At 43.3% G+C, this 27,426-nt stretch overlaps 1 protein-coding gene across 2 annotated transcripts in view; it reads right to left on the bottom strand.

Annotated features, from left to right (window-relative positions):
- LOC308252120 (zinc finger protein 124-like) overlaps window positions 1-27,426 on the bottom strand; it is a 63,824-nt gene that overhangs the window by 15,686 nt on the left and 20,712 nt on the right. Inside the window, exons 2-3 of one of the 2 annotated variants that reach the window (XM_080676183.1) lie at window positions 26,167-26,293; window positions 25,711-25,783 (exon numbers count right to left, since the gene is read on the bottom strand). In XM_080676183.1, the coding sequence (XP_080532309.1) occupies window positions 25,711-25,783; window positions 26,167-26,293 (200 nt within the window). The remainder of the gene's footprint in view (window positions 1-25,710; window positions 25,784-26,166; window positions 26,294-27,426) is intronic. The other variant, XR_013960986.1, reaches the window with a different exon arrangement.

Raw genomic sequence — 27,426 nt, 5'->3', positions numbered from 1 at the left:
CCCTGCCCCTCCTACCAGCCTCTATGCAGTCTCCACTTTCGGTCCTCAGTTATCATGGTTCTCTACAGTGAGTCCTCTGTTGATTATTCAGGACGTTTTTCTGTATTTTAGTTGTCATTTCAGTTTGGTCCTGGGAGCATGTCCATGCAGCATCCACTTACTCCACCGCCATTTTTAATCTCTTGACTGAAAGTATGATGTGATGTTAATTTTTCAACATCCTGCACAAGCCAGACAGTTTAAATGGAAAACATACCCAAGTTAGCACAACTGTTCATGTCACTCTAGGCTGTGCATATATAGGCATGAAAGAATACATTTCTTGCACTCCTAATGCGTATGTTTTTTTGTGGGGAAAGAGAGATGGTTAAATGAGAAAGCTTTTATATCTAACAAAACAAAGGTGTTGAAGGCAAGGAAACACTGACAGGTGAGATAATAGGGAACTGGGGTGGTATTCTCTTACATAATCATATCATGGATATCAATTTTAGGAAATGTGATATGGATGTAATATTTTTAAAAATATATTTTTATTGATTTCAGAGAGGAAGGGAGAGGGAGAGAGAGAAACATCAGTGATGAGAGAATCATCAATCTGCTGCCTCCTGAACACTCCCCAGTGGGGATCAAGCCCACAATCCAGGCATATACCCTGACTGGGAATCGAACCATGACCTCCTGGTTCATAGGTCAATGCTCAACCACTAAGTCACGCTGCCCGGGTGGGTATAATATTTTATCTAATCTACAGTCCATATTCCAATGTTGTCAACTATCTCAATACTGTTCTTATTGTATTTATTTTTTCTCCAGTACTAGATATAATCCAAGATCATACTTTGCATTTAGTTGTCAGGTTTTTAGTCTTTTTAAATCTTTCATGACAATGATATTTTTGAAGAATACAGGCCAGGTATTTTGTAGAATGCCCTTAATGTGGGCTTTTCTGATATTTCCTCATGAATCAATTCAGGTTTTGCACCCCCAGCCAGAATATTATGGAAGTGATGTGTGTCCCTCTCAGGATATCACATTAGGAGGCATGTTCCTTCTCATTGATGCTAATTGTTAAACATTTTTCTTGATATATAATTCACACACTATAACATTCACCCTGAATAATTCAGTGGCTCCAGTACATTCAGAGTTACATAACCATGACCATAATCAATTTCAGAACATTTTCATCACTTCCAAAAACCCCATCCCCATCAGCAATCACTCCCCAGGTCCTCCCATCTGCCCCACTCGTCCCCCGATCATCACTGATGTTTCTATATCCCTCTCCCCGTCCTCTGAAATCAATAAAAAATACTGAAAAGAAAAGAGAGAAGATAAAAGAAAAGAAGAGAAAAGAAAAGAAAGAGTTCTGGTCATCTGCACAGTTGTACCCATCATGGGTTTTCTGTGAGTAGAGTGATTCCTGTGCAAGTTCAAGGTGGGTTCCTGGTTAACATGGCAGAAAGCTATCACCATTTAGAGGACAATGATCTAAGGAAAAAATGAGGTGAACTGCAGACAGGCAGTATCAGCAAAGCAGGTAGATTTGATATCATCAAACTGGGACCTTTTCTGTGCTTTGATAAGAGCAGTAGCTGGAAGATTTTTGTTTGTTTGTTTCAGCAGAAGGCACCAAACCATCCATGCTCATTTTTGCTGTTTTCAGGGATCGTTTCCATGTTTACACTTCCAGGAGATGTTATGAAACATGGGGGGAAAGGTGATGCTTTTATTTCATTAAAGAGCAAAGGAAATCCAGACTTGGTCCCTTCTCTTTGTTTCAGTGCTAATTTATGTTTTCTTAACAGTGTAGAGCTCATGTGATTTTATAGTTATTGATATCTCCTATGATTCCCTGTCCCCATCATTCCTCCCATTGTGCAGATGAAGAAAGTGAAGCAGAAATCTTGTCCAAATCTAAACTAATAAAAGAGAAAGATGCAAATTGACTGTACCTTCGTGACGCCCACCAGCCAATCAGGAGTGAGTATGCAAATTAACCCAACAAAGATGGTGGGTTAATTTGAATATGCAGGCATACCACACCACCCCAGCTGCTCCGGGCCTCTGGGCAGTGTGGAAAGGCGAAAAGGTGGCTCCGGGCAGAGCGAAGACAGAAAGGCGGCTCCAGGCCAGAGCAAAGGCGGTGCTGGCAGCCAGGGGAAGGAAAGCCCATTCTTGCATGAGTCTTGTGCATCGGGCCTCTAGTTTACATATAATAGTGCAATCTCTCCATTTTAAAGTTATAATGTGTGCTCCTCTACTGTGCAATGTCAAAAATGTGAACTTCAGAAGAATGCTGCCAGGCTTGTATAATTATGTACCTTTACAAATGTGTCGAAGTTTCTGAACAGGACTTAAAAGGCAACACTTCTATGATATTCTGGAAAAGGTAAGGATCTAGGTGAAAGGGTTAATCAAGAAACACGGCTAACTTAGCAGGGGCTAACAAAAGAAAGCTCATTCTGCAATCCTAAGCCTTGCACAAAGATGCTTTCTTTGAGTGGTTATTTTACAGAAATTCCTGAAGACCATAATTCTTGCACAGCCCCCCAGGGGAAGGACATCTGGCACCAGCAGAAGGACAAAGGACAAGGCCATAAAACTATGGTCCTGATACGTGTGACAAGCCGAAGTCCTGTCTGTAGCTCTCCCTGGGCACATAAAAAGCCTGCTCCCTCCCCATTCACCACTGATTTATTTTTCGGAACCAGTCCACCTGCACCCAGGTGCCTTGAATAAATATCATATTGATTACACTGAGCCTTGAGTCCATTCTCTGCGACCCCAGCCCTGCCCCGAACCTTTCACTCAAACAGACCTGGGTTTAAAGGTGGGTACAGTATAAACAGGCATCGTGATTGTGTTCCTTTGGGTTGATGGAGTGTTTTCCATCTTGACGTTGGTGTAACTATGCATTTGTGAAAATTCATAGTTACTCTTGGAACTGTATGTTTAAATACTAAAAATAATATAAAACAAAAGTTTTCACATGCTGTTAATAATCAAATGCCTAATTTATTTTTAATGGAAAGCCACATCTGTATGCGTTCATCCACTGAACAACAATTCTGTGAAGTGTGCATTACCTTTTCACAAACCTTAATGAATTTTCTCAATGTATCCTATCTAATAAAGAGGGAATATGCTAATTGACAATCACACCATCAAAGATGGTGGCGTCCACAGCCACAAGATCGCGGCACCCAGTCCCCTCAGCCCTGCCGGGGTCCCCCAGTCCTTTCAGCCCAGCTGAGGGGGCGGCAGGTGCATGGTGCGGCCGGACCTGCCCTCAGCCCCTCAACTGTCCAGGGTGGGCCCGAGGCGCAGGCAACCCTCAGATGGTGGCTGCCCAGCTGCCCAGGGCCACCCGAGGCTCAGGTAACCAGGGCTGGCTGAGGCTTGGGCTGCTGCCCCCCAAGCTGGGATGAAAGGACTTGGGGACTCCCAGTGGCAACAGCAGAGGTGTGACGGAGGCATTGTCTCCCCCTGATCACTGGGTCACCTCCTGCCCCTGAGGGTTCCCGGACTGTGAAAGGGAGCAGGCCGGGCTGAGGGACCCCCCTCCAGTGCATGAATTTTCATGCACTGGGCCTCTAGTCCTATCTAATAAAAGAGAAACATGCAAATTGACTATACCTCCACTACACCCACAAACCATACCTACCAGCCAATCAGAAGCGAGTATGCAAATTAACCCAACCAAGATGGCGGCGGCCACGGAGCTGGAGCGAGCAGGAGGCTTGGGTTGCCCCTGGTGATGGAGGAAGCCAAGCTTCCCGCCTGCCCTGGCTGGCCCTGGCCTCCGCTCAAGGCTACAAAGTTTCAATTATAGAAGATAAATAAATCCCATATACCTGCTTCCAGCCGGCCTGGCCTCCACTCAAGGAGGTGCTGAAAAAAAGAAAAGAAAAAAAGGAGGGGCTGGGAGCTTGGGTCGCTGGGGGCCGTGGCCAGCCTGCAAACAGCCCTCAGCTCCTCACTCAGGCTGGCCAGGCACCCCAGCAGGGACCTCCACCCTGAAGGGGGTGTGGCCAGCCTGCAAATAGCCATCAGCCCCTCACCCAGGCTGGCCAGGCACCCCAGTGGGGACCCTCACCTCATGGGGGCATGGCCAGCCTGCAAATCACCACAGGACCCTCGCCCAGGCCGCTCCACGCCCCAAGGGAGCCCCCACCCTGATTTGGGACACCCTTCAGGGCAAACCAGCTGGCCTATCCTATATAATAAAGAGGGAATATGCTAATTGACCATCACTCTGTCACAAAGATGGCTGCACCCATAGCTGAGGCCAAGTTCCCTTAAGGAGTCTTAATGAGCAATCAGCAGGGACCTGAGGCTACACCCTCCCCCTTGACAGGGGGCCTCAGGCCTTGCCCCCCGCCCCAGTGCTAGGCCAGGGGACCCAAGGCCACGCCCCCTGCCTGGTGGAGCTTGATGGGGGACCTCAAGGTGCGCTTCCTGTCCTGGTGCTGGGCTAGGGGACCTCAGGCTGATCCCCCGCCCCAGCACCAGGCCAGGGGACCTCAGGCCGTGCCCCCACCAGGTGGGGCTTGACAGAGGACTTCAGGCCACGCCCCCCCACCCTGGCACTGGGCCAGGGGACCTGAGGTTGTGCCCCCCTGCCTGGGGGGCTTGACAGGGGACCTCAGGCCGTGCTCCCCACCCAGCAGGGCTTGACGGGGGACCTGAGGCTGCGCCCCCAGTGCTGGGTCAAGGGAACTCAGGCCACGCCCCCCGCCCAGTGGGGCTTGACAGGGGACCTGACGCTGCGCCCCCCCTGCCAGTGGGGCTTGATGAGGGTGGGACTGGCCAGGTCTGGATCTAGCCCAATGGGGGGGGGGCAGCCAGGTCTGGGTCTCATGCGATTTTGAGGCACATGTGGGTGGGTGGGGAATGACTCTGGGTCCCCCTTTTAATGTGCATGAATTTCGTGCACTGGGCCACTAGTCTATAATAATAAAAGGGTAATATGCTAATTAGACTGGGAGACCTTCCAGAAGACCTTCCGGATGTTCTTCTGAACAAAGCCATGGTGGCAGGGCCGAGGTAGAGGTGGTTAGAGGCCAAGAGGGGAGGGCAGTTGTGGGTGATCAGGCTGGTGGGGGGCGGGGCTGTTGGGGGTAAGCAGACCAACAGGGGGGCCAGTTGGGGGCAAGAAGGCCGTCAGTGGGGGTCAGTTGGAGGTGATCAGGACAGCAGGGGGGGGGGACAGTTTGGAGTGAGCAGGCCAGCAGGGGGACAATTGGGGGCGAGCACACTGGCAGGGGAGGCAGTTGGGGGCGAGCACACTGGCAGCAGGGGGCAGTTGGGGGCGAGCAGGCCAGCAGGCAGAGTGGTTAGGGGCAATCAGACAGGCAGGCAGGCAGGCAGGTGAGCGGTTAGGAGCCAGCAGTCCCAGATTGCGAGAGGGATGTCTGACTGCCGGTTTAGGCCCGATCCCTGTAAACCAGCAGTAGGACATCCTTCAAGGGGTCCCAGATTGGAGAGGGTGCAGGCTGGGCTGAGGGACACCCCCTGCAGTGCATGAATTTTCATGCACCGGGCCTCTAGTTTACCTATAAAATGACAGGTGATACTCCCTCCTGTGGCTCCATTGTACAGCATGCCAATCTGGAGAGCACCTTCTGATATGGGGAGTATGTTAAATGCATCTAGGTGGTATGATAACCCAAGGACTTCCACAGACCCACTCCCCTGTGCATCTGTGAAAACTGTTTTTAAAACAACCATTGAAACCTCTGGAAATTGTCCTAAAGGCAAACAGCAAATGAGGAGTATCTACTGAAAAAAATTAGTGGATTTTCTGTGAGAAAGGGAAGAGTCCGTGGTATTTGAATCATGCTCATTCCCGCCCCCTCACTCCCCCTCCCCCCTGCCTCTGAACTCAGCAAGTGGACATTCCCCTCCAGAGTGCTCCGACCGGAAGCAGTATACAACTTACTCTCTCCCCAAGTTGCCAGAACTAGGCCTTTTCCTAGGAAAAGCAGGATTTCCCATCACCCATCCTGCCCTTATCCACCTATTGCTGAATTTAAGTCTCTGGGTTCATGTGAAAAGTGGGAACGCCCTCCTACCACCCAGCCCCTTCTCACGATAGAGGCTCTGCCAAGGCCATGCTTTGCTGGGAATTCTCGGGCACCCATCACCCTTTTCCCCAGCTCATGAGGTGGCTGTAACATGAGCCAACCATGAGATGCCCCGGGAGACTGTCAAGGGGACCACCTCTCCCCTCACTGAGCAATCAGCTCCAAAAATGGGATTGTCACCCAGAGAGAGGCTTCTTATTGTCCCCACTGCCGCTCCAGAGTCCTGAGAGGTGTTTTGCTTGAATACGGGAGAGAAGACGGCCATAAAACATAGAGCTCTCAATACCTTCCCAAAGGAATTGAGTTGGCTAGAAAAAGATCATAAAAAGTTCAAGTGAAAGGACTGAATCAAGAAAATAAGAATGAGGTGAATGGCAATTAAGAGTAGTTTTGTTATTTGATGAAGATACAGCCAGGACTATAGGCTGACTAGGTTTTGGATAGAGCCTGGAATTTGACTTAGGAGAGTAGGTTTCCAAGGGTCAGGACAAATACCAAACAGTGACTTCAGAAAGAATTTCTACAAAGGATCCAGAATTTTCTTGGATTAATGGTGGAGCAAGGGTTGACCCTCAGGGCATTAGTATTACAATACAGCAATCAGCCAGCAATGAATCTAACCTCAGAATCCTATCTAATAAAGAGGGAATATGCTAATTGACCATCACTCCATCACAAAGATGGCTGCACCTACAGCTGAGGCCAAGTTCCCATAAGGAGCCTTAATGAGCAATCAGCAGGGACCTGAGGCTATGTCCTCCCCCACCCCCGTGGGGCTTGACAGGGGACCTCAGGCCATGTCCCCCCACCTAGCAGGGCTTGACGGGGGACCTCAAGGTGCACTTCCCATCCTGGTGCTGGGCTAGAGGACCTCAGGCTGCTCCCCCCCACCCCAGCACCAGGCCAGGGGACCTCAGGCCGTGACCCCACCAGGTGGGGCTTGACAGAGGACTTCAGGCCGTGCCTCCCACCCTGGCACTAGGCCAGGGAACCTCAGGCCGCACCCTCTGCCCCAGCACCAGGCCAGGGGATCTGAGGCTGCACCCCCCTGCCTGGCGGGGCTTGACAGGGGACCTCAAGGTGCACCCCCAATGCTGGGTTGGGGAAACTCAGGCCACGCCCCCCCCAGTGGGGCTTGACGGGGGACCTGAGGCTGCACCCCCCTGCCGGTGGGGCTTGAAGGACCTGAGGCTGTGCCCCCCTCCTGGTGCTGGGCTGGGGGACCTGAGGCTGCGCCCCCCCCCCCCCGCCTGGCGGGGCTTGACAGGGGACCTCAGGCCATGTCCCCCACCCAGCAAGGCTTGACAGGGGATCTCAGGCCGTGTCCCCCACCTGGTGAGGCTTGACAGGGAACCTCAAGGCATGCCCCTTGCCCCAGTCTGGGCTGGGGGGCCTGAGGTTGTGCCCCCCATCCTGGCGCCAGGCCAGGGGACCTGAGGCTACGTCCCCTGCCCGGTGGGGCTTTACAAGGGTGGGACTGGCCAGGTCTGGATCTAGGCCAATGAGGGGTGGGGAGGGCGGCCGGGTCTGGGTCTCACGCGATTTTGAGGCGCATGTGGGTGGGCGGGGACTTGACTCTGGGTCCTGTGGTGCACCCCAGACTCTGACAGGAGGAAGGTTTTCATATACATTTTACTAATTTTCTTTCATCTCTCACACTTCTATTATAGAGAAAGGGCAAATAGCAATATTAAATTATTTCCTCTAATTAATCCCCTTTTAATGTGCACGAATTTCGTGCACCGGGCCACTAGTGTGTCCTATAAAAGAGGGAAAGAGCGCTGCCAATACCAGGAGGCATACCCACACCTGTGCCCCTCTTTAGAAGCTATATTAGAATTACAAACACAGAGACCTAATGTAACCACATAGGATGGTCTGAAATTAGCTAAAAGCAGGTCATGGTGGGCAAAGAGCATTACATTTTAACAGGGCTCTGAATAGATGCCAGGGACATACAGACGACTGCTACTTTTACTCCCTGTACCCCCCACCCCCAAATGAATCACTCACCACAAAACAAAGTGTTCACAACAATTACAGGGGGTGGGGAGGATTTTCCTTCTTTTTTAAAAAAATGTATTTTATTGATTTTTTTACAGAGAGGGAGGGAGAGGGATAGAAACATTGATCAGCCGCCTCCTGCACACCTGCACAACCCCTACTGGGGATGTGCCCACAACCAAGGTACATGCCCTTGACCGGAATCAAACCTGGGACCTTTCAGTCCGCTGCTCTATTCACTGAGCCAAACCAGTTAGGGCAGATTTTCCTTCTTAACCACCAACAATGAACAAAAACTAAAATTCACTCATTCTGCTGCTGTTTCAAAATTTTAATGTTAGTTTTAGCACGCCCCTCACCCTGTTTGGAAGGAACTAAAACATGACATCTGATGAACAGCAAAGATTTCACTAGCCTTCAAATGCAGAACACCTACGAAGCAGAGGATTGTTGCCTTATTAAACAGAAGCAGATTAAGAAAAATGCAGGACTCCTTTAGTTTTTCACTAGTTTTAGAAAAACTTTCCAGAACACTGCTTTGCATGGTTTTCAGCAAACACTGTGCATTCCGTATCTTGTCCTATGTTTCTGTAATGGGAATGATCCAATCTTCAAACCCTTCTAAAAGCGTATCTTTTTAGAAACTTTTATTGCTTTTGAGAGAGATAAACATTGATTTGTTGTTCCACTTACTTATGCACTCATTGGTTGATTATTTTTTATTTATTTTTTTAATTAGATAATGAAGTTTATTATTTTTTCAGTTTTCTTTCAATCTTTCTGAAAAAAGGCTCAGTTTGGTGCTACTATTTCTCCAACTACTTTTAAAAAAAATGCTTTTATTTATTGTTAGAGAGGAAGGGAGGGGGGAGGGAGAGATAGAAACATCAATGACAGAGAAACATCCATCGGCTGCCTCCTGCATGCCCCCTACTGGGGATCAAGTCTGCAACCCTGGCATGTGCTCTGATTGGGAATTGAACTGATGACCTCCTGGTGCACGGGGACTACGCTCAACCACTGAGCCACACCGGCAGGGCTCCAACACTACTCTTAACACTTGCATGCATTTTTAACAAAGTGTGAGCACCTGTGCCCTTGCCAGTGTGACTTAGTTGGTTGGAACATTATCCTGTACACCAGGGATCCTCAAACTTTTTAAACAGGGGGCCAGTTCACTGTCCCTCAGACCGTTGGAGGGCCAGACTATAGTTTAAAAAAAAAACAAAACTATGAACAAATTCCTATGCACACTGCGGGCCTGGACGAGTGGGCTGCTAAGCAGGACAGGCAGCGGCACCTGGCGGGCCGGATAAATGTCCTCGGCGGGCTGCATGTGGCCCGTGGGCCATAGTTTGAGGACCCCTGCAAAGGTTGCAGGTTCGATTCCCAGTCAGGGCACAACCCCAGGCTGTGGGGTTTTTGTTTTTGTTTAAATAACTAATTTATTGCTCAAAATAAATCTGATTCTAAAAATAGGATTGGACTGGAAAGACTGATTACTGACTTTTTCACATGACTTCTTCAAAGCACTATTCTGTAATGAGTTTTTACTTATTTGTTAACTTGTTTATTATTTGGCTGTGACTTCCCCACATACACCAGAAAGCAAGCCACAGTCATATTTACTACTGTGTCTCTAGTCCCAGTTAATAAAGATTGTTAAATGAATGAATCAATTGTATTGGATCTGTTTTCAATACATTTATGTTACTAAATAGATAATTGACTTATTTTTTTAACGATTTTAAATATGACAATGTTACATGCAATAAACACCAATTATTCAAGAAAATGATCTTACATATAATATTACATGCAAACAACATTGAAATATTTCAAGAACAAAGGGATTTTAAGTATAATATTACCAAAACTGTACTAACATAGTATATCACAAAAGTTGTAGGAAATATTAAAAATCTGCAAATAACAGGATTACTTCTATTATATTCTAGTATGTTTTCCCCCCTCTGACTCTATTTTTGTTCATCACTTTATGTTCATTATATTCCACAAATGAGTGAGATCATGTGATATTTATCTTCCTCCAACTGGTTATTTCATTTAGCATGATGCTCTTAAAGTCTATTTAGTCGGATATGAGTATTGCTACTCCAGCTTTTTCTTTTCCATTTGCATGAAAAATTTTTTTCCATCCCTTCACTTTCATCCTGTGTGTGTCTTCTGTTTTGAGGTAGGTCTCTTGTAGAGTCCAGCGGTCACCAACCTTTCGGACCTCACGGACCACCAGTGGTCCGTGGACCACCAGTTGGCGAATGCTGCTCCAAAGGTTTCCTTAAACCAGCAGTTGCCAACCTTTTGGACTTCACGGACCACCGGCTGGTGACTGCTGTAGACAGCATATAGTTGGGTCATGTTTTTTATCCATTCAGCTACCCTACACCTTTGATTGGAGCATTTAATCTGTTTACATTTAGGGTTATTATTGAGAGGCACTTATTTATAGCCATTTTAATTAATTCTGTATGCCTAGGTTACTCTATTTCTTCTCAGCAATCACTTTAGCATTTCTTATAATGCTGGCTTGGTGGTGATGAACTCCTTTAGCCTTTTTTTGTCTGGGAAGCTCTTTATTTGACCGTCTATTTTGAATGATAGCCTTGCTAAATATAGTAATCTTGGTCTCAGATCCTCGCTTTCCATTACCTTGAGTACTTCACGCAGCAGTACAAACCGCCGCTCTTGCAGAATAGTGAAATTTCTTCAACCACCCTTTGATATCTTACAGTATGAACGTGACCCCCTATAAAGTGCTTTAAGTTTTCACAATTTTATTTTTTGTGTTAATGGTATATTTTCTCCCCCATCCTCTCCTTGCCTCACTTTTTAGTCCTTCACTTCCAATTTGGTGGAATGAAATTTTAGAAGAAAACAAAGGACTCAATGTTCTTGCTCTACTTTGCACATGCAGACTGATTTTTTTCTTTTTAAGCAGCCATTTCCCCAAAGGAAAGTGTCTTGCTTATTACTGACATTTGGAATGTTTCATTCATTGGGGTATTAATTATTTTCTTTTTTTTAAAATTTAATAAATCTTTATTGTTCAGATTATTACAATTGTTCCTCTTTTTTCCCCCCATAGCTCCTCTCCACGCGGTTCCCACCCCACCCTCTGCCCTTACCTCCCCACCACTGTCCTCATCCATAGGTGTACGCTTTTTGTCCAGTCTCTTCCCACACCCCCCACACCCCCTTCCCCCCAAGAATTGTCAGCCCACTCCCTTTCTATGCCCCTGATTCTATTATATTCACCAGTTTATTCTGTTCATCAGATTTTTTATTCACTTGATTTTTATTTTTTTAAATATATTTTGTGATTTTTTTACAGAGAGGAAGGGAGAGGGATAGAGAGTTTGAAACATCGATGAGAGAGAGACATCGATCAGCTGCCTCCTGCACACCCCCTACTGGGGATGTGCCCGCAACCAAGGTACATGCCCTTGACCGGAATCGAACCCGGGACCCTTCAGTCCGCAGGCCGACGCTCTATCCACTGAGCCAAACCGGTTAGGGCTATTCACTTGATTTTTAGATTCACTTGTTGATAGACATGTATTTGTTGTTCATAATTTTTATCTTTACCTTTTTCTTCTTCTTCCTCTTCTTAAAGAATACCTTTCAGCATTTCATATAATACTGGTTTGGTGGTGATGAACTCCTTTAGCTTTTTCTTATCTGTGAAGCTCTTTATCTGCCCTTCAATTCTGAATGATAGCTTTGCTGGGTAGAGTAACCTTGGTTGTAGGTTCTTGCTGTTCATCATTTTGAATATTTCTTGCCACTCCCATCTGGCCTGCATAGTTTCTGTTGAGAAATTAGCTGACAATCCTATGGGTGCTCCCTTGTAGGTAATTAACTGTTTTTCTCTTGCTGCTTTTAATATTCTCTCTTTGTCTTTTGCTCTTGGCATTTTAATTATGATGTGTCTTGGTGTGGTCCTCTTTGGATTCCTTTTGTTTGGGGTTCTCTGTGCTTCCTGGACTTGTAAGTCTATTTCTTTCACCAGGTGGGGGAAGTTTTCTGTCATTATTTCTTCAAATAGGTTTTCAGTATCTTGCTCTCTCTCTTCTTCTGGCACCCCCATAATTCGGATGTTGGTACGCTTGAAGTTGTCCCAAAGGCTCCTTACACTATCTTCATATTTTTGGATTCTTTTTTCTTTTTGCTTTTCCAGTTGAGTGTTTTTTGCTTCTTTGTATTTCAAATCTTTGACTTGATTCTTGTGATCCTCTAGTCTGCTGTTAGATCTCTGTATATTATTTTTTATTTTAGTCAGTGTATGCTTAATTTCTAGTTGGTCTTTTTACATATCCTCGAGGGTCTCGCTAAATTGATTGGCCTTTTCTAGAAAATTCTTGAAAAACCTTATAACCATGGTTTTGAACTCTATATCCAGTCGTTTGCTTTCCTCCATTTCTTTCATTTGTGATCTGTTTCTTTGTCTCTGCATTTTGGCTGCTTCCCTGAGTTGATAGAGTGGCTTTGTGTGCTAGGTGTCCTATAGGGCCCAGTGGCTCAGCCTCTCCAGTTATCTGAGGTGCACACTCTTGGTGCACCCCTTTGTGGGCTGTTTGCACAGTCTTGTTGTAAGTTAAGCCTTGATTGTTGTTGGTATCACTGGGAGGAATTGACCTCCAGGCCAATTGGCTGTGAGGATCAGCTGTGTCTGCGCTGGGAGAACTTCTGTGCTGGCGACACCCTTATGAGACAAGACTTGCAAAAGCCTCTGTGCTCAACTTGGATGGGGTGGAGTCTCAGGGCAGAGCAGACAGCATTGGTTTCCCATCAGCCCTGCCCTATGAGGCCCCTGGGTCTCAGTGTCCTGTGGTAATTGCTGCAAGTACCTCTGAGAGAAAGCTGCCCTTGAGTTTCGCCCGCTGCCAGACAGTCCAGTTTCTCTCCGAATCTGTCTGGGTCCCCAGAGCCTTGCCTGGAACTGGAGTTCAGCGTAGTTGGGAGCTTTTGTCTCCCTCCTGGTTGAGAAAGCCAGCCGCATACTCCGTTGCCCACCCTCTCCGTGAGCGCACCTCTGTACCTCTGCCTTCCACAGTTCCTCTGAGTCTCAGTGTGCTTTTCTCTTTCCTTCTAGTTGTAGAATTTCCACTCAGCCAGCCTTCCTGTGGTTCTGGATGATGTCCGTTTTGTCTTTTAGTTGTAGTTTTGAAATTGTTGTGCGAGGCAGCAGTTTAGGTGTTTACCTATGCTGCCATCTTGGTTTCTTGGTATTAATTATATTCTATGTTTCAAATGACTTTGAGAAATACAAAATTTAATAAACATTTTGAAGAGAGGAAAACCCCAAATTGTTTCTTCTTTGGAGTCATGACTAACTTCTGGTGTGCAGAAACTGCCATTGGAAAAACTGACAACTTTAATTTTTGCTTGCATGATTAAAAACTGAATAAAAGGTGTTGGAGTTTTTTCTTCTGAAATGTGATCACAATACAATCTAAAACTGACTGTTTTTACTATTGAAATTTAAGTTCTGAGAGGTGTTACATGTTTATAATGCAACTGGATAAGCTTTTCTTGAGTTGTTTTGGTTTTTTTGAAGTATAGTGCTTTTCATGTTTAATTTGCATTTGTAAAACAACCAAAAAGTGCAAAATCAAAGAACAAAGAACACACACCACAAAACAGGAGCAAAACTGTTGTGCCTTTCATTCATCTTTGATTTTAGCATTGGCAATTATTTAAAGAAAAAATAATTTAAAAAGTCTAGATTTATTTTTCTCAGGTTCAGAGGATGTTGGGAATTTTAGAATACCCTTTCACCTTGTATATCTTCTGCCTGTTTGTTATGCCTTATTCTGAAATTGAGTCTCAAACTGGAATGCCTTTGAGGACAGATGTTTCTATAGAAGTCCTTTGACCTAAACAGTTTAGCATTTGTGTTAAGTTTTATTTCAGTGTCAATTCAGAATCCATAAGGAGTGTGATTCTAATATTGGAGTTTATTGATGTGCTTGAGTGTCTGCCAGTTGTTTTCTTTTAAAGTCATAGCCATATGGCAAATTTTTTATTTTGTTAATTATGCTCTTTTATTGATGGGTATGCAGTGTTTATTAGAAATGGCCAATTTTTATTAAAATATTTATGGCCTGGCCAGAAGGCTCAATTGATTGCAACATCATCCTATACATCAAAAAGGTTGTAGATTCAATTCCTGGTCAGGGCACATAGCTAGGTTGGGGGTTCCATTGCAGATCTGGGCACATCCCAGAGGCAACAGATCGGTTTCTCTCTCACATCTATGTTCCCCCTCTCCCTCTCTCTCTCAAAAATCAACAGCACAGACAGGTGTGGATCAGTGGATAGAGCTTTGTCCCGTGCTCTGAAGGCGCTCGGGTTCAATTCTCAGTCATGGGAGTATACATGGGTTGCAGGTTGGATCCCTGTGCAGGAGGCAACCAATCAATGTGTCTCTCACTCACATTGATGTTTCTGCCTCTCTCCCTTCCACTCTAAAAAACAATGGGAAAAAAATGGATTAACAAAACAAAAAACCAATAAGCATATTCTCTGGAATATTAAAATAACAATAAAGTATTTTTGGAAGAAAGGAAAAAAAGTTTATTTGAGGCAAATTGAAGACATGCCTGGAAATAAGTTCCCAATGGAGTGAGAAATGGTCCAGAGATTGGCAGCTTTGCAGTTGTTTCTTTTTATGCATTTTGAATAAAAGGGAACATAAAGATTACATGAAATCCATTGCTGGTAGAAGGTTAAGGAGGTGGGAAAAAACAAGGTGAGATCTCTCATTGATTTAAAAGTTAACATTTATAGTGAATAGGGATGGTATACAGCCAACAGAATCATGTGCTCATTCTGAGGGTTCTGGAAAAGAGGATTATTCCACAATCTCAAAGCTGTATTAAAGCATTTTCATGCCCTGGCAGGTCTGGCTCAGTGGATAGAGCGCTGGCCTTCGAACTGAAGGGTCCCGGGTTCGATTCCAGTCAAGGGCACATGCCAGGTTGTGGGCTCGATCCCCAGTGGGGGGCTTGAAGAAGGCAGCTGATCAATGATTCTATTTCATCATTGATATTTCTGTCTCTCCCTTTCTGAAATCAATAAATGAATATATATATGAGAGGCCTGGTGCACAAAATCCGTGCACAGTGGGGGGTGTCCCTCAGCCCAGCCTGCACCCTTTCCAATCCCGGACCCGTTGGGGGCTGTCCAACTGCCTCTTGCAATCCAGGACCACTGGCTCCAAACCCTCACCTGCCTGCCTGCCTGATCACCCCAACACCTCTGCCTGCCTGCCTAATCACCCCAACCACCTGTACCTGCCTGCCTGATTGCCCCTAACTGCTCCCCTACTGTCCTGATCACCACCAACTGTTCCCCAGCTAGCCTGATCACCCCTAATTGCCTCTGCCTCAACCCGCACCTGGGACTGAGGATTTCCTCCTCCGGCGGGTCGCAGGCACCCAGGACCTGGGCTTCCCTCCCTTGGGCCAGCTTCAGGCACCCAGGACACAGGCCGGCCACAGCCACAGGGGACCATGAGCGGGTGGCTTCACCTGGGCCATAGCCACAGGTGCCCAGGACAACAGGGCGAGCGGCTTGTCCCTCTCCCAGGCTGCAGGCTCAGGCGCTGGCACCCAGGACCGCAAAGTGGGCTGCCTGTCCCTACCCTGGGCCACAGGTGCAGGCACAGCCGCTGGTGTCCAGGACTGTGGGGCAGGTGGGTTGTCCCTCTCCTGGGCCATAGCCTGGCTGGTCCCCATTCCTGTCCCCAGTGTTGTGTCTGAGCAGTTCTGGCATGACAACCATTTGCATATTAGCTCTTTATTATATAGGATTAAAGTGTGTTAAACCAGACATGTAAGAATATGGGACAGCGCTTTCTTAAGGCAAAGATAAACCTTTTACTAAGGAAGATATAGGCCTGAGGTGTGACTTGCTCTATGACATGCCCAGTTAGAAATTTATGATCAGATCACGTGAGCTTACATTCAGTCACTTAGCTTCTCAGATTTACTACATAGCCCTTTTGAATTTATACACATCACCTGTTAATTTAACTGGTGGGTCCTAATGAGAGTTTGGTCATTTTTCAATTGCTGTTTTTCTCTCAGAATATGGTTCCTACTTTCCTATAACATTTCATGGCTTATATTTTTGTTACAAGGTGGACATTTTAGGAAATATAAAATGTAGTGATTCTGAGTACTGGTCACCTGTCTTCTGGAGATTTTTATTATTTGCTTAATCATTTGTTCAGTGGCTGCCTGGATTACTTTAGTACGTCTATTTCCTCCACACACGCCAAAACGTCAAGGGACAGTGGTATTTGTAGGGCTCTCTTGCTCTTTCTTGGACCATACCCAGTAGTTAAACTCCACTAATGGAACCCGGAACCCTTCAGTCTCCAGGCCAACACTCTATCCACTGAACTACACTGGCCAGGGAATGTTGTTTTATATTGTTTTTAGTATTTATACATACTGTTTCAAGAGTGGTTATGAGTTTCCACAGATGCAGTTACCCCACCATCAAGACAGAAGACACTCCATCAACCCAAAGGAATACAATTTGCCTCTCTGCTGACTCTACATTTATACACAGGTCTGTTCTTCTACCTTTACCTTTTCCAGAATGTCATCGAAGTGAATTACCATTTTGAATTTTTAGTCCTGTTAAAAATTGTGACACATTTGTAACAGTACGTAATTATACAAGCATAGCAGGTTCTTCTGAGGTTAAAGTTTTTAACATTCCACAGTAGAGGAGCAAACATTATGACTTTAAAATGGAGAGATTCCTTTATTATGAGTTATGTAAATTTGGGTAAGATTTCTGCTTAACGTTCTTCATTTACATGATGAGAGCAATGAGGAGGCAAGGGATCACATGACATAACAGGAATTATAAAATCTCATCAGCTCTACACACTAAGAAAACATAAATTAGCATTGAAAAAAGCAAAGGGTCCAAGTCTGGATGTCCATGGCTCTTCAATGAAATAGAAGCCATCACTTTTCACCCCATGGAATGTAAACATATGGAAATGATCCCTTCAAACAGCAAAAAATGAGCATGGAAGGCTTGGTGTCTTCCCCAGATACAAAACACTTCCAGCTACTCCTCTTATCAAAGGCAAGCAAAAGGTCCCAGTTTCACGATATCAAAACTACCTGCTTTGCTGATAGTCTGTCTGCAGTTCACCTCAATTTTTCCTTAGATCATTGTCCTCTAAATGGCAATAGCTTTCTGCCATGTTAACCAGGAACCCACCTTGGACTTGCACAGGAATCAATCTACTCACAGAAAACCCATGATGGGCTACAACTGTGCAGATGACCAGAACTTTCTTCAACATAAAGAAACTCAAAGGTTTTGTAAGGTATACAAATTGCTCACTCAGTTTGAATAGCAGCAAAATGATATGCTGTTCCAAAGAAAATTTCAAATTATTTCCATTGCTATTAAATAAAAAATCAGTACCAAAAAGTATTATGTCCTAAAGCAGTGAGAAGTCTCTCATGTCACATAGCCATGTCCATATTCTTAATCAAAGAGCACATGCTCAGAAACTTACAACCCTGCCCATACCTTTCTGGAAAACCATTGCTGTCAATCCCAGGAAGACAGAATTTTGGGTAATGTTGTCCATTGTTTAAGTCCACATTCAAGCAGATCCAAAACTATTTAAGATGTTTTAGGTGGAAGAAAAGATGATCAATGATGACTTCCCCATTCACTGAGGCCCACATCCCCCGTAATGAAGATATATCATCCTCCACAGTTCCCTATTATCTCGCTTGTCCATGTTTCCTTACCTTAATTTTGTTAGAAACCAAAGCTTTCTCATTGAACCATCACTCTTTTCCCACAAAAACATAATCACCAAGAGTCCAAGAACTTTTTTATTTCACACCTATATATCACAGCCTAGAGTGACTTGAATAGGGGCCAAGTCTGCATTTCCTTGGCTCTTGAATGAAATAAAAGTGATCACTTTTTACCCCATATTTCATAACTTCTCTTCTTGTGCTAAATTGGGTAGGTTTTCCATTTAAACTGCCTGGCCTGAGCAGGATGTTGAAAATTAACATCAAGATCATACTAATGCCCTGGCCAGATAGGTCAGCTGATTAGAATGTCATCCGCAAAAGCCAAGGTTGCAGGTTCAGTCCTGGGTCAGGGCACACACAAGAATCAACCAATGAATGCATAAATAAGTGGAATAACTCACTCGTTTTTCTCTCTTACTCTCTCATTTTCTAATTTTGTTCTTTTCCCCACCCAAGGATATTTTTATCTCTGATTTTCAAACAGATTGGAGGTTAAAGTGCCCAAGAGAAACATCAATGTGAGATACCGATTAGAAACCTCCTGCACTTGCTCCAACTGGGGACAGGGATGTAAGGCACAGCCAAGGCATGTGCCCTCGACCAGGAATTGAACCTGCAAACATCCAGTCTTCAGGCTAACACTCTAACCATTGACCCACACCAGCCAGAGCTCTCTCTAAAATTAATATTTAAAAAAAGATCATACTCTCAGTAGGAATGGCTTCATTATAAGAGATGCTAACTTTTGCCCTAACTGGTTTGGCTCAGTGGATAGAGTGTTGGCCTGCGGACTGAAAGGTCCCAGGTTTGATTCCAGTCAAGGGCATGTACCTTGGTTGTGGGCACATCCCCAGTAGGAGGTGTGCAGGAGGCAGCTGGTAGATGTTTCTCTCTCATCAATGTTTCTAACTCTCTATCCCTCTCCCTTCCTCTGTAAAAAAATCAATAAAAATAAAAAATATATGCTAACTTTTTTTCTTGCTAGGTTTGTATTCTTTGACAATATTCCTAAATTTATAAACCTCATGTGACTCATAAAGGAGATAAAAGTCTCAAATATCTTGTTAAGGAGTATGTGATTTTATATATATTTCACTAAGGTACTTTTGGGAAATGCATCCAATACATTATAGTACATATTTCAGTATTTAGATAAGCAAGGCAAAAGCTGTTCCAGACACCTGGTTGCTGGCCTTGCACTCCCTGCCAGCCTTAGATATACCTTGTTGAAAACAAAAGGTCACAAATGTCCATCATCACACAAAGCTATGCCATGACCATGATGAATGAAGACAAAGGCATTGATGTCTGTGTACTTGATGAAAGAGAACAGGTTTCCAAAGAATAAAAATAACAAGAACTACCCTTTTCTCACTAGTATAATTTGTGCTTCTTACAATTTAGGTTTGGCAAATCATATATTCTGTGCTCTATATAAAAACTAGAGGCCCGGAGCATGAAAATTCATGCACTGGATTGGGGGGTCCCTCAGCCCGGCCTGCCCCCTCTCACAGTCTGGGAGCCCCCAGGGACGAGAGATGACCTGGTGTTCAGGGGAAGGCGATGCCCCCATCACACCTTTGCTGCTGTCTCTGCCAGCAGCGCAAGCCTCGGTTGGCCCTGGTTATCTGAGCCTCGGGTGGCCCTGGGTGGCTGGGCAGCCACCATCCGAGGCTTGCCTGTGCCTTGGGCATCGCCATCCAAGGCTTGCCTGTGCTTCGGGCCGGCCCTGGGTGGCTGGGGGGCTGAGGGGACTGGGAGACTCCAGAGACAGGCACCCCAGCAGGGCTGAGGGGACTGAGTGCTGCCATCTTTGAGGGCACGGCAGTCAATTAGCATATTCCCTCCTTATTGGCTGTGGGCGCCACCATCTTTGAGGCGTGACAATTAGCATATTCCCCCCTTATTGGCTGTGGGCACCAGCATGATGGTCAGTTAGCATATTCCCTCTTTATTAGATAGGATAGTTATCATTACCCGAGGTAGAATTAAGTTCATTTCCTCACAGAATGCAGTGCAGAAAAATGTCTTGTTTTCCTGAATGGCAATCAAATTGTCTATCACAAAGGAAATGAAAGAAATCCTTTTAAGTGTGCTGTTACTGCTACATGCCAGTCATTTTTGGTTTGTGGTCATTCTTTTTAAAAAAAAATCCTCACAGAGGATGTTTATTGATTTTCTTTTATTTTTTATACAGTAGAACCTCAGCTCTCAAACTTAATTTTTTCAGGAAGGCTGTTTGAGAAGGGATTTGTGCGAAAATCAAATCATTTTCCCCCCATTAGGTATCATGTAAATTGAATCAATCTGTTCCAGACACCAAAATGATTGCCTGTTAAAAACTTTCTTATATACTGCATATGTATAATGTACTGTTTAATCTACAAATAAACACTTCTTTTGTTCAGTTTATCAAACTACCCCCTACTAGCTCAAAGGAGTCACTTTTAGCATTCAGGTGAAGGGTGTCTTTCAGGTCAGTATGTAGCATCTTTACTTGTTCCATTGCCTCCAAAATGGCTGTCACTGGCTAACTGCTTTCCCTTTATCCAAATGAACAAGTTTTAATACCTCTTCAGTGGCCTGTGATCATTGTTTCTCTCACACCTTTAACACTCTTGTGCTAATCATTGATTCCACCCCCAAAAAAGCACTCTCTCCTTTGTTGCCTAAGAGAAGCGTTTAGGCATGCTGAGGTTTCAGCTTGAAAAGATCATCAGTTTCAAAACAGAGGTTTGGTTCCACCATGGACACATTTTTTTCTGTGTACAACTTAGTCAAGAACAGAATTTTTTGAGATGAGAGACATTTGAGAAATGATGTTTGACTGTACATTTTTAAAAAATATATTTTATTGATTTTTTTTTTTACAGAGAGGAAGGGAGAGGGATAGAGAGTTAGAAACATTGATGAGAGGGAAACATCGATCAGCTGCCTCCTGCAACATCCCCTACTGGGGATGTGCCCGCAACCAAGGTACATGCCCTTGACTGGAATCAAACCTGGGATCCTTCAGTCTGCAGGCCAACACTCTATCCACTGTGCCAAACCGGTTAGGGCTGACTGTATATATTTTTATATTTATTTTTATTGTTGAATATATTACAGACGTCCTCCTTCCCCCATCCACCACTGTTTATTGATTTTTCCAAGAGAAAGAAACATCTATATGAGTGAAATATTGAAAGGATGCCTTTCCTATGTGCCTGAACCAGGGACCAAACCCAAAACCTGGTTATGTGCCCTGACCCCGAATGGAACCCATGACATATCAGTGTATGGGAGGATGCTCAACTGAGCAATACTGGCCAGGGCAGTTTGTGGTTATTCATATTATTTGAATACATTTCATTACACCCCTTTTAAAAATAGGGATGTGATTTTGTTGCTGTTTGGCTAGAAGGAACTTGAAAACTGTCCCGTGGCTCCTTTGCACTGCACCATTGTAGCTGTCACAGTGGGATCTGAATCACAGTCAATAGTAGTATCAACAGGACAAGATGATTACTAGCCAAATTAGACCTCATGCAAATGCAATATAGAGAACAGTGCATACTCTTCAGAAAACAATCTCAACCATAACAGTCTACATTTGTTGCGTGGTGGACACCTATAAGCTTGCAGGAAAAGACAACCTGTAGTGGATCTTTAATGTTGAATTGTGAACATCTATAAAGCTTACACCCGACATCAATGGAAGTAAAGCAGTGGCTGGCAGTTTTGTGGCTTTCTTGACTGGCAGGGCAAAGATTGAAAAAAAAAAGCAAACTTAAATATTCTCTTCTTAATGTAAACTTCATAGCACAGTTCCCAGCCAAAAGCAACACAAAAACCAACCATGAAAATAATTCACATGGGACTCTCTCCAGTGAACTGTAAGTACAAATATATGGCAAATACTTATTAACTAAAATAATAGTGAATTTCAAGTGCAATGCAAAAATTAAAAAAGAACACATATGTGTGCGGGGCTTATTCATTCAATACCTGTCAGGGTACATTACTGGGTAGCAGGGTCTATCCCTGGTCATGCACATGGGAAAACAACCCATCTATGTTTCTCTCTCACGTGGATGTTTTTCTCTACTCCTCTCTCTCTCTCTCTTCCTCACTTCAAAAAAGCAATTTAAAAACTAACAAAAAAAGAATGAATACTGATAATGACCAAATATGTCAAAAGTTTATAGAACTCTTTTAATGCTGTGAGTTTTGGTGAGTATATGACTTAATTTGCAACAGGCTTACATGTACCAGTTAGTTACACTAATAGGATTTCTTTTAAGTGAATTTTTCAAGCTACTTTGAAAGTATTTGTTAAAATTTTAAAGTTTGTTTTAATTGTCAATTATACAGTGTACATTCTCACATGGTATTGTAGGGATATGAGGCAACATAAAGGTTTCCCAACATTTTTACATTCAATACACTTCTCCACTTCGAGCTTTTTCATGACCTTTCCAAGCAAAAGGGACAGCTGAAGGCTTTCCCACCTTCGCTATATGTATACACTGTTTCTCCAGGTGCGTTCTCATGTGTCCAAGAAAGGCTCTCCCACATTCCTTATGTTCATACACTTAGTCTTGGGTGTGAGTCCCTTCATGATTTTGTAAAGAACTAGGATGGCCAAAGGCTCTTCTACCATCTTTACATGACAGGGCTTCTCTTCAGTGAGTTCGTTCATCCTTTACAATAAATTGGAGGAAATGAATGCTTTCTAACCCTCCTACATTTCTAGGGTCCATCCCCAATATGGATTATTGTACATGATGGTACAGCTGAGAGATAAATGAACCAGAATCAAGCCCAGGACCCTTCAGTCCACAGGCCGACACTCTTTCCACTGAGCCAAACCGGCTAGGGCACCAGTATGAGTTCTTATATGATATCGAAGGGAAGATGGATAAGAGAAAGCTTTGCCACAATGCTTACATTCATAGGGTTTTTCCCCAGTATGAGTTCTTTCATGATTTCTAAGGTAATAGGGATATAGGAAACTTTTACCACATTCCTTACATTCATGAGACTTCTTTCCATGATGAGTTATTTTATGTTCTCTAAGACATTTGGTAGAGAAGAAGGCTTTCTCACATTCCTTACATTCATAGGGTTTCTCCCCAGTATGCATCCTTTCATGATTTCTAAGAGAAGTGGAATGTCTGAAAGTTTTCCCACATTGCTTACATTCATAGGGTTTCTCCTCAGTATGCATTTTTTCATGATGTCTAAGAGATGTGGAAAAATTAAAAGTCTTACCACATTGCTGACACTCATAGGGCTTTTCTCCACATTGTGTTCTTTCATGTTCTCGAGAGTACTTGCGACTATGGAAGGCTTTGCCACAATGCTTACATTCATAGGGTTTTTCCCCAGTATGAGTTCTTTCATGATCTTGGAGGGGAGCTGGATAAGAGAAAGCTTTGTCACAATGCTTACATTTATAGGGTTTTTCCCCAGTATGAGTTCTTTCATGACATTGGAGGTAAGTGGGATAAGAGAAAGCTTTGCCACAATGCTTACATTTATAGGGTTTTTCCCCAGTATGAGTTCTTTCATGACATTGGAGGTAAGTGGGATAAGAGAAAGCTTTGCCACAATGCTTACATTTATAGGGTTTTTCCCCAGTATGAATTCTTTCATGACGTCGGAGGGAAGTTCGACGAGAGAAATCTTTATCACAATGCTTACATTCATAGGGTTTCGACCCAGTATGAATTCTTTCATGATCTCGAAAGTAATAGGGATCATAGAATGTCTTACCACATTCCTTACATTCATGAGGCTTCATTCCTTCATGACTTTTTTTATGTTTTCCAAGAGAGCTGAGCCTACTGAAGACTTTCCCACATTGCTTACATTCATAGGGTTTTTCCCCAGTATGAGTTGTTTTATGATTTTGGAGGGAAGTTGAATAAGAGAAAACTTTACCACAAAGCTTACATTCATATGGTTTTTCCCCAGTATGAGTTCTTTCATGACGATGGAGTGAAACTACGTAAGAAAAAGCTTTGCAACAAAGCTTACATTTATAGGGTTTTTCCCCAGTATGAATTCTTTCATGACGTCGGAGGGAAGTTCGATGAGAGAAATCTTTACCACAATGCTTACATTCATAGGGTTTTGATCCAGTATGAGTTCTTTCATGATCTCTAAGGGAACAGCGATCACGGAATGTTTTATCACATTCCTTACATTCATGAGGCTTCTTTCCGTCATGACTTCTTTTATGTTTTCCAAGAGAGCTGAGCCAACTGAAGACTTTCCCACATTGCTTACATTCATAAGGTTTCTTGCCAGTATGTGTTCTTTCATGATTTCTAAGAGAACTGGAACTGAAACTTTTACCAGATTTCTTACATTGATAGGACTTTTCTCCAGTGTGTGTTCTTTCATTTTCTCCAGAGTACTTGGGAGAACTGAAAGCTTTGCCACATTGCTTACTTTGATATGGTTTTTCTCCACTCTTAGTGTTTTTGTGGATTATAAAGTAAATGCGATGACTAAAGCCTTTGCCACAGTGCTTACACTCATATCGTTTCCCACCAATATGTGATCTTTCATGATTTCTAAGGGAAGTTGAATAGTGGAAAGCTTTCCCACATACCTTACATTCATAGGTCTTTTCTCCACTGGGTCTCCCTTCATGTCTTTGAATATGTTGGTGATGCTTAATAGCTTTCTCAGGTTCCTTACATTTATGAGGGTTTTCTTCATATCCCTGACACAGGTATAGTTTGGGTCCAATGGGAGAACTTAGGTGGTTATTAAAGGATAAATAATGCATGAAGATTTGACTACACAATCTCGATTTAAGTTGTTTTATTTCAGTAGGAGTTTCCTTCTTTTCATTATAATTTGGAATCTGACTAAAGTTTCCTCTGCATTGACAACCATCCTTCCATTTACAGAGATTCTCTACAATATGACTGCTGTAAAAATCAGAAGCATATTATTAATACTCTGTTAATCATTTAATATTTATTAATAGTATGACAATGACATATTTACCATTTTAAAGGAAAGTACGAGGTTTCTGTACATTCTTATTATTTGAAAGTGGATATCCTAAAACCTCTGAAGTAGGTTGGACCATAGATATTATGAAAACACTTATATTCATTAATGGTACTTCTGTGTATTTTTTCCAAGTGTAATTATTTTTTATACACCACACATCTAGGTCATATTTCAGAAAAAAAAAACATTTTGATGAGATTATTCTAAGAATCAATACATTTAAAGCTGGGCTGATATAATTGGATTGCCTGTTTTTAAGATTCTTTTGTGGACCAGACTCACGTGGCTCAGTGGTTCAGTATGGACCCATGCACAAGAGGGTTGCCAGTTCAATTCCCCGACAGGGAGCATGGCCAGATTGCAGGCGTATTAACCTCAGTACAGGATATGCAGGAGGCAGCCAATTGATGTTTCTATCTCTCCCTCTCACCTCCACACTCTAAAATCAATAAAAACATATTTTCACACCACCGGCGTGCCTTAGTAGTTGAGGTTTGACCCATGAACCAGGAGGTCATGGTTCGATTCCTGGTCAGGGCAAGTGCCCAGATTGTGGGCTTGAATCCGTGTGTGGGGTGAGCAGGAGGCAACTGATCAATAATTCTCTCTCATCACTGATGTTTCTCTCTTTTTGTCCCTTTCCCTATCTCTCTGAAATAAATAAAAAATTTATTTAAAAAATAAATGAATAAAATAAATATATAAAAACATATTTTCCAAAAAACAGATTCTCTTATAAGACATTGCTTTCTCATGTCAATGCCACTCACCTAAGATTCAGCCCATGATTTTCATACTGATCTTCAATGTCATGGCCTTCACATTTTTCTTCTAAAATACATGCTAGAAAAAGCATTATAAACTATTAAGGAATTTGAAAAATGGTTAGATTTTAGGTACACAATGAGCTGTGATCATTCCTAGTTTAATTACCAATGTACTTCCTTTCATACTTCAGTTCTTGAAACAGCACTGATGAGCAAGCAACACCAGTTTTCTAATTGACTAAATAAGTAAAAAGTTGTTGCTGGCCTGCATAGCTCACTGGTTGACCACCAATCTATGAACAAGGAAGTCATGGGTCAATTCCCAGTAGGCCTGGTTTGCAGGCTATATCAATGATTCTCCCTCATCATTTCCTTTTTTTTTCTCTCTCTCTCCCTCTCCCTTACACTCTAAAATCAATAAAAATATATTAAAAAAAGAAAAAAAATTGTCATAACTACCTACTGATGCCATGTTCCAGAAGGTTTCCAGCATCACATCTGTGTAGAGTTTCTTCTGGGTCAGATCCAGGAAAGCCCACTCCTCCATGGTGAACTCCACATTAACATCCTCAAAGGCCACAGAGTCCTAAAACATCCCACATACGCATATAGGAGAATGGTTATGACAGCACTGGCGACCTATACATAATTCATAAGAAGTTCACACAGGACACATGGTCCCCAACATTCAGTCTATGACTTGATTGTAAGACTATCAAGACTATTTGCCACACTCACTTACTCATGAACATATGGAATTTATTGATATGATTTTACTGTGATCACTTCAAGTCTTCATTGCTCTCTAATGTCAGGGTGAAGAGCACCTTGAACAACTTCTGTATTAATAAATTAAAATATTTCTATGTTAAGCCCATCAATTCTTTGTGAGAAACTTCATCTCCTTTATAATTACCATTTGATGCAGCACTCCATGACACACTGTCATATCTGCATAAAGTTTTAATGACTATGAATACAATAAAGGCCTTGTAGCTTTCTCTCCTTATCACCAAACAGGAGAGGCCAGGCGGTGTGTGGAAATTCAACTTGGAATAAAATGTACTTGGCCATACTGACCTGAAGTACTCCAGATTCTTAGAGGTAGTCAGATACACCTGAATGAATGAAAATATTCTTGTGGAGGAGTATGAATGATAATTTATTTTTATATTACTTGTTAGTAACTCAGTTTGACCTTCTTTTGCCTCTCTCATATCATGGAGATAGGACAGTAGAGTTAGATCTCAGGCATGAGCAAGACAGGACAACTTAGCCCTCTACAAAAGTCCTCTACTCATGAGCCTGAGGCTAACTTCATACTGGTTTTAAGGACATACAGACACATATATTGAAATCATAAGATCACACATAAAAAAGTATTTCTGGTAGAATTTAACACTGTAACCGGGGCCTGGACCTTGAGGAACAATTTAGGACTTGGCATGGAAGGGGCCTTTATTGAAGTCTGCAATATATTCATGTAGAAATGGCACATGATTATAAAATACATAAGGGCTTAGGGCGGTACTGAAAATATCACGTGGAAAACACTGTAAAATTTATCTAAACACTATGTTCTACATCTGAAACATACAAAATAAAATTAAATGTAAACTGTAATTGCAATGTACACTGTAAGTAGAACACTATATATGTACACTATATATGTTGTTTATGAATAAGAAAAATTGATAACACTAAAGTGTCCATACTACC

This window comes from Plecotus auritus (assembly GCF_963455305.1).
Source record: "Plecotus auritus genome assembly, chromosome: 6".
Lineage (NCBI taxonomy): Eukaryota > Metazoa > Chordata > Mammalia > Chiroptera > Vespertilionidae > Plecotus > Plecotus auritus.
Note: the sequence above shows the minus strand (reverse complement) of the source record. Positions and strands in the feature narration are given on the sequence as shown.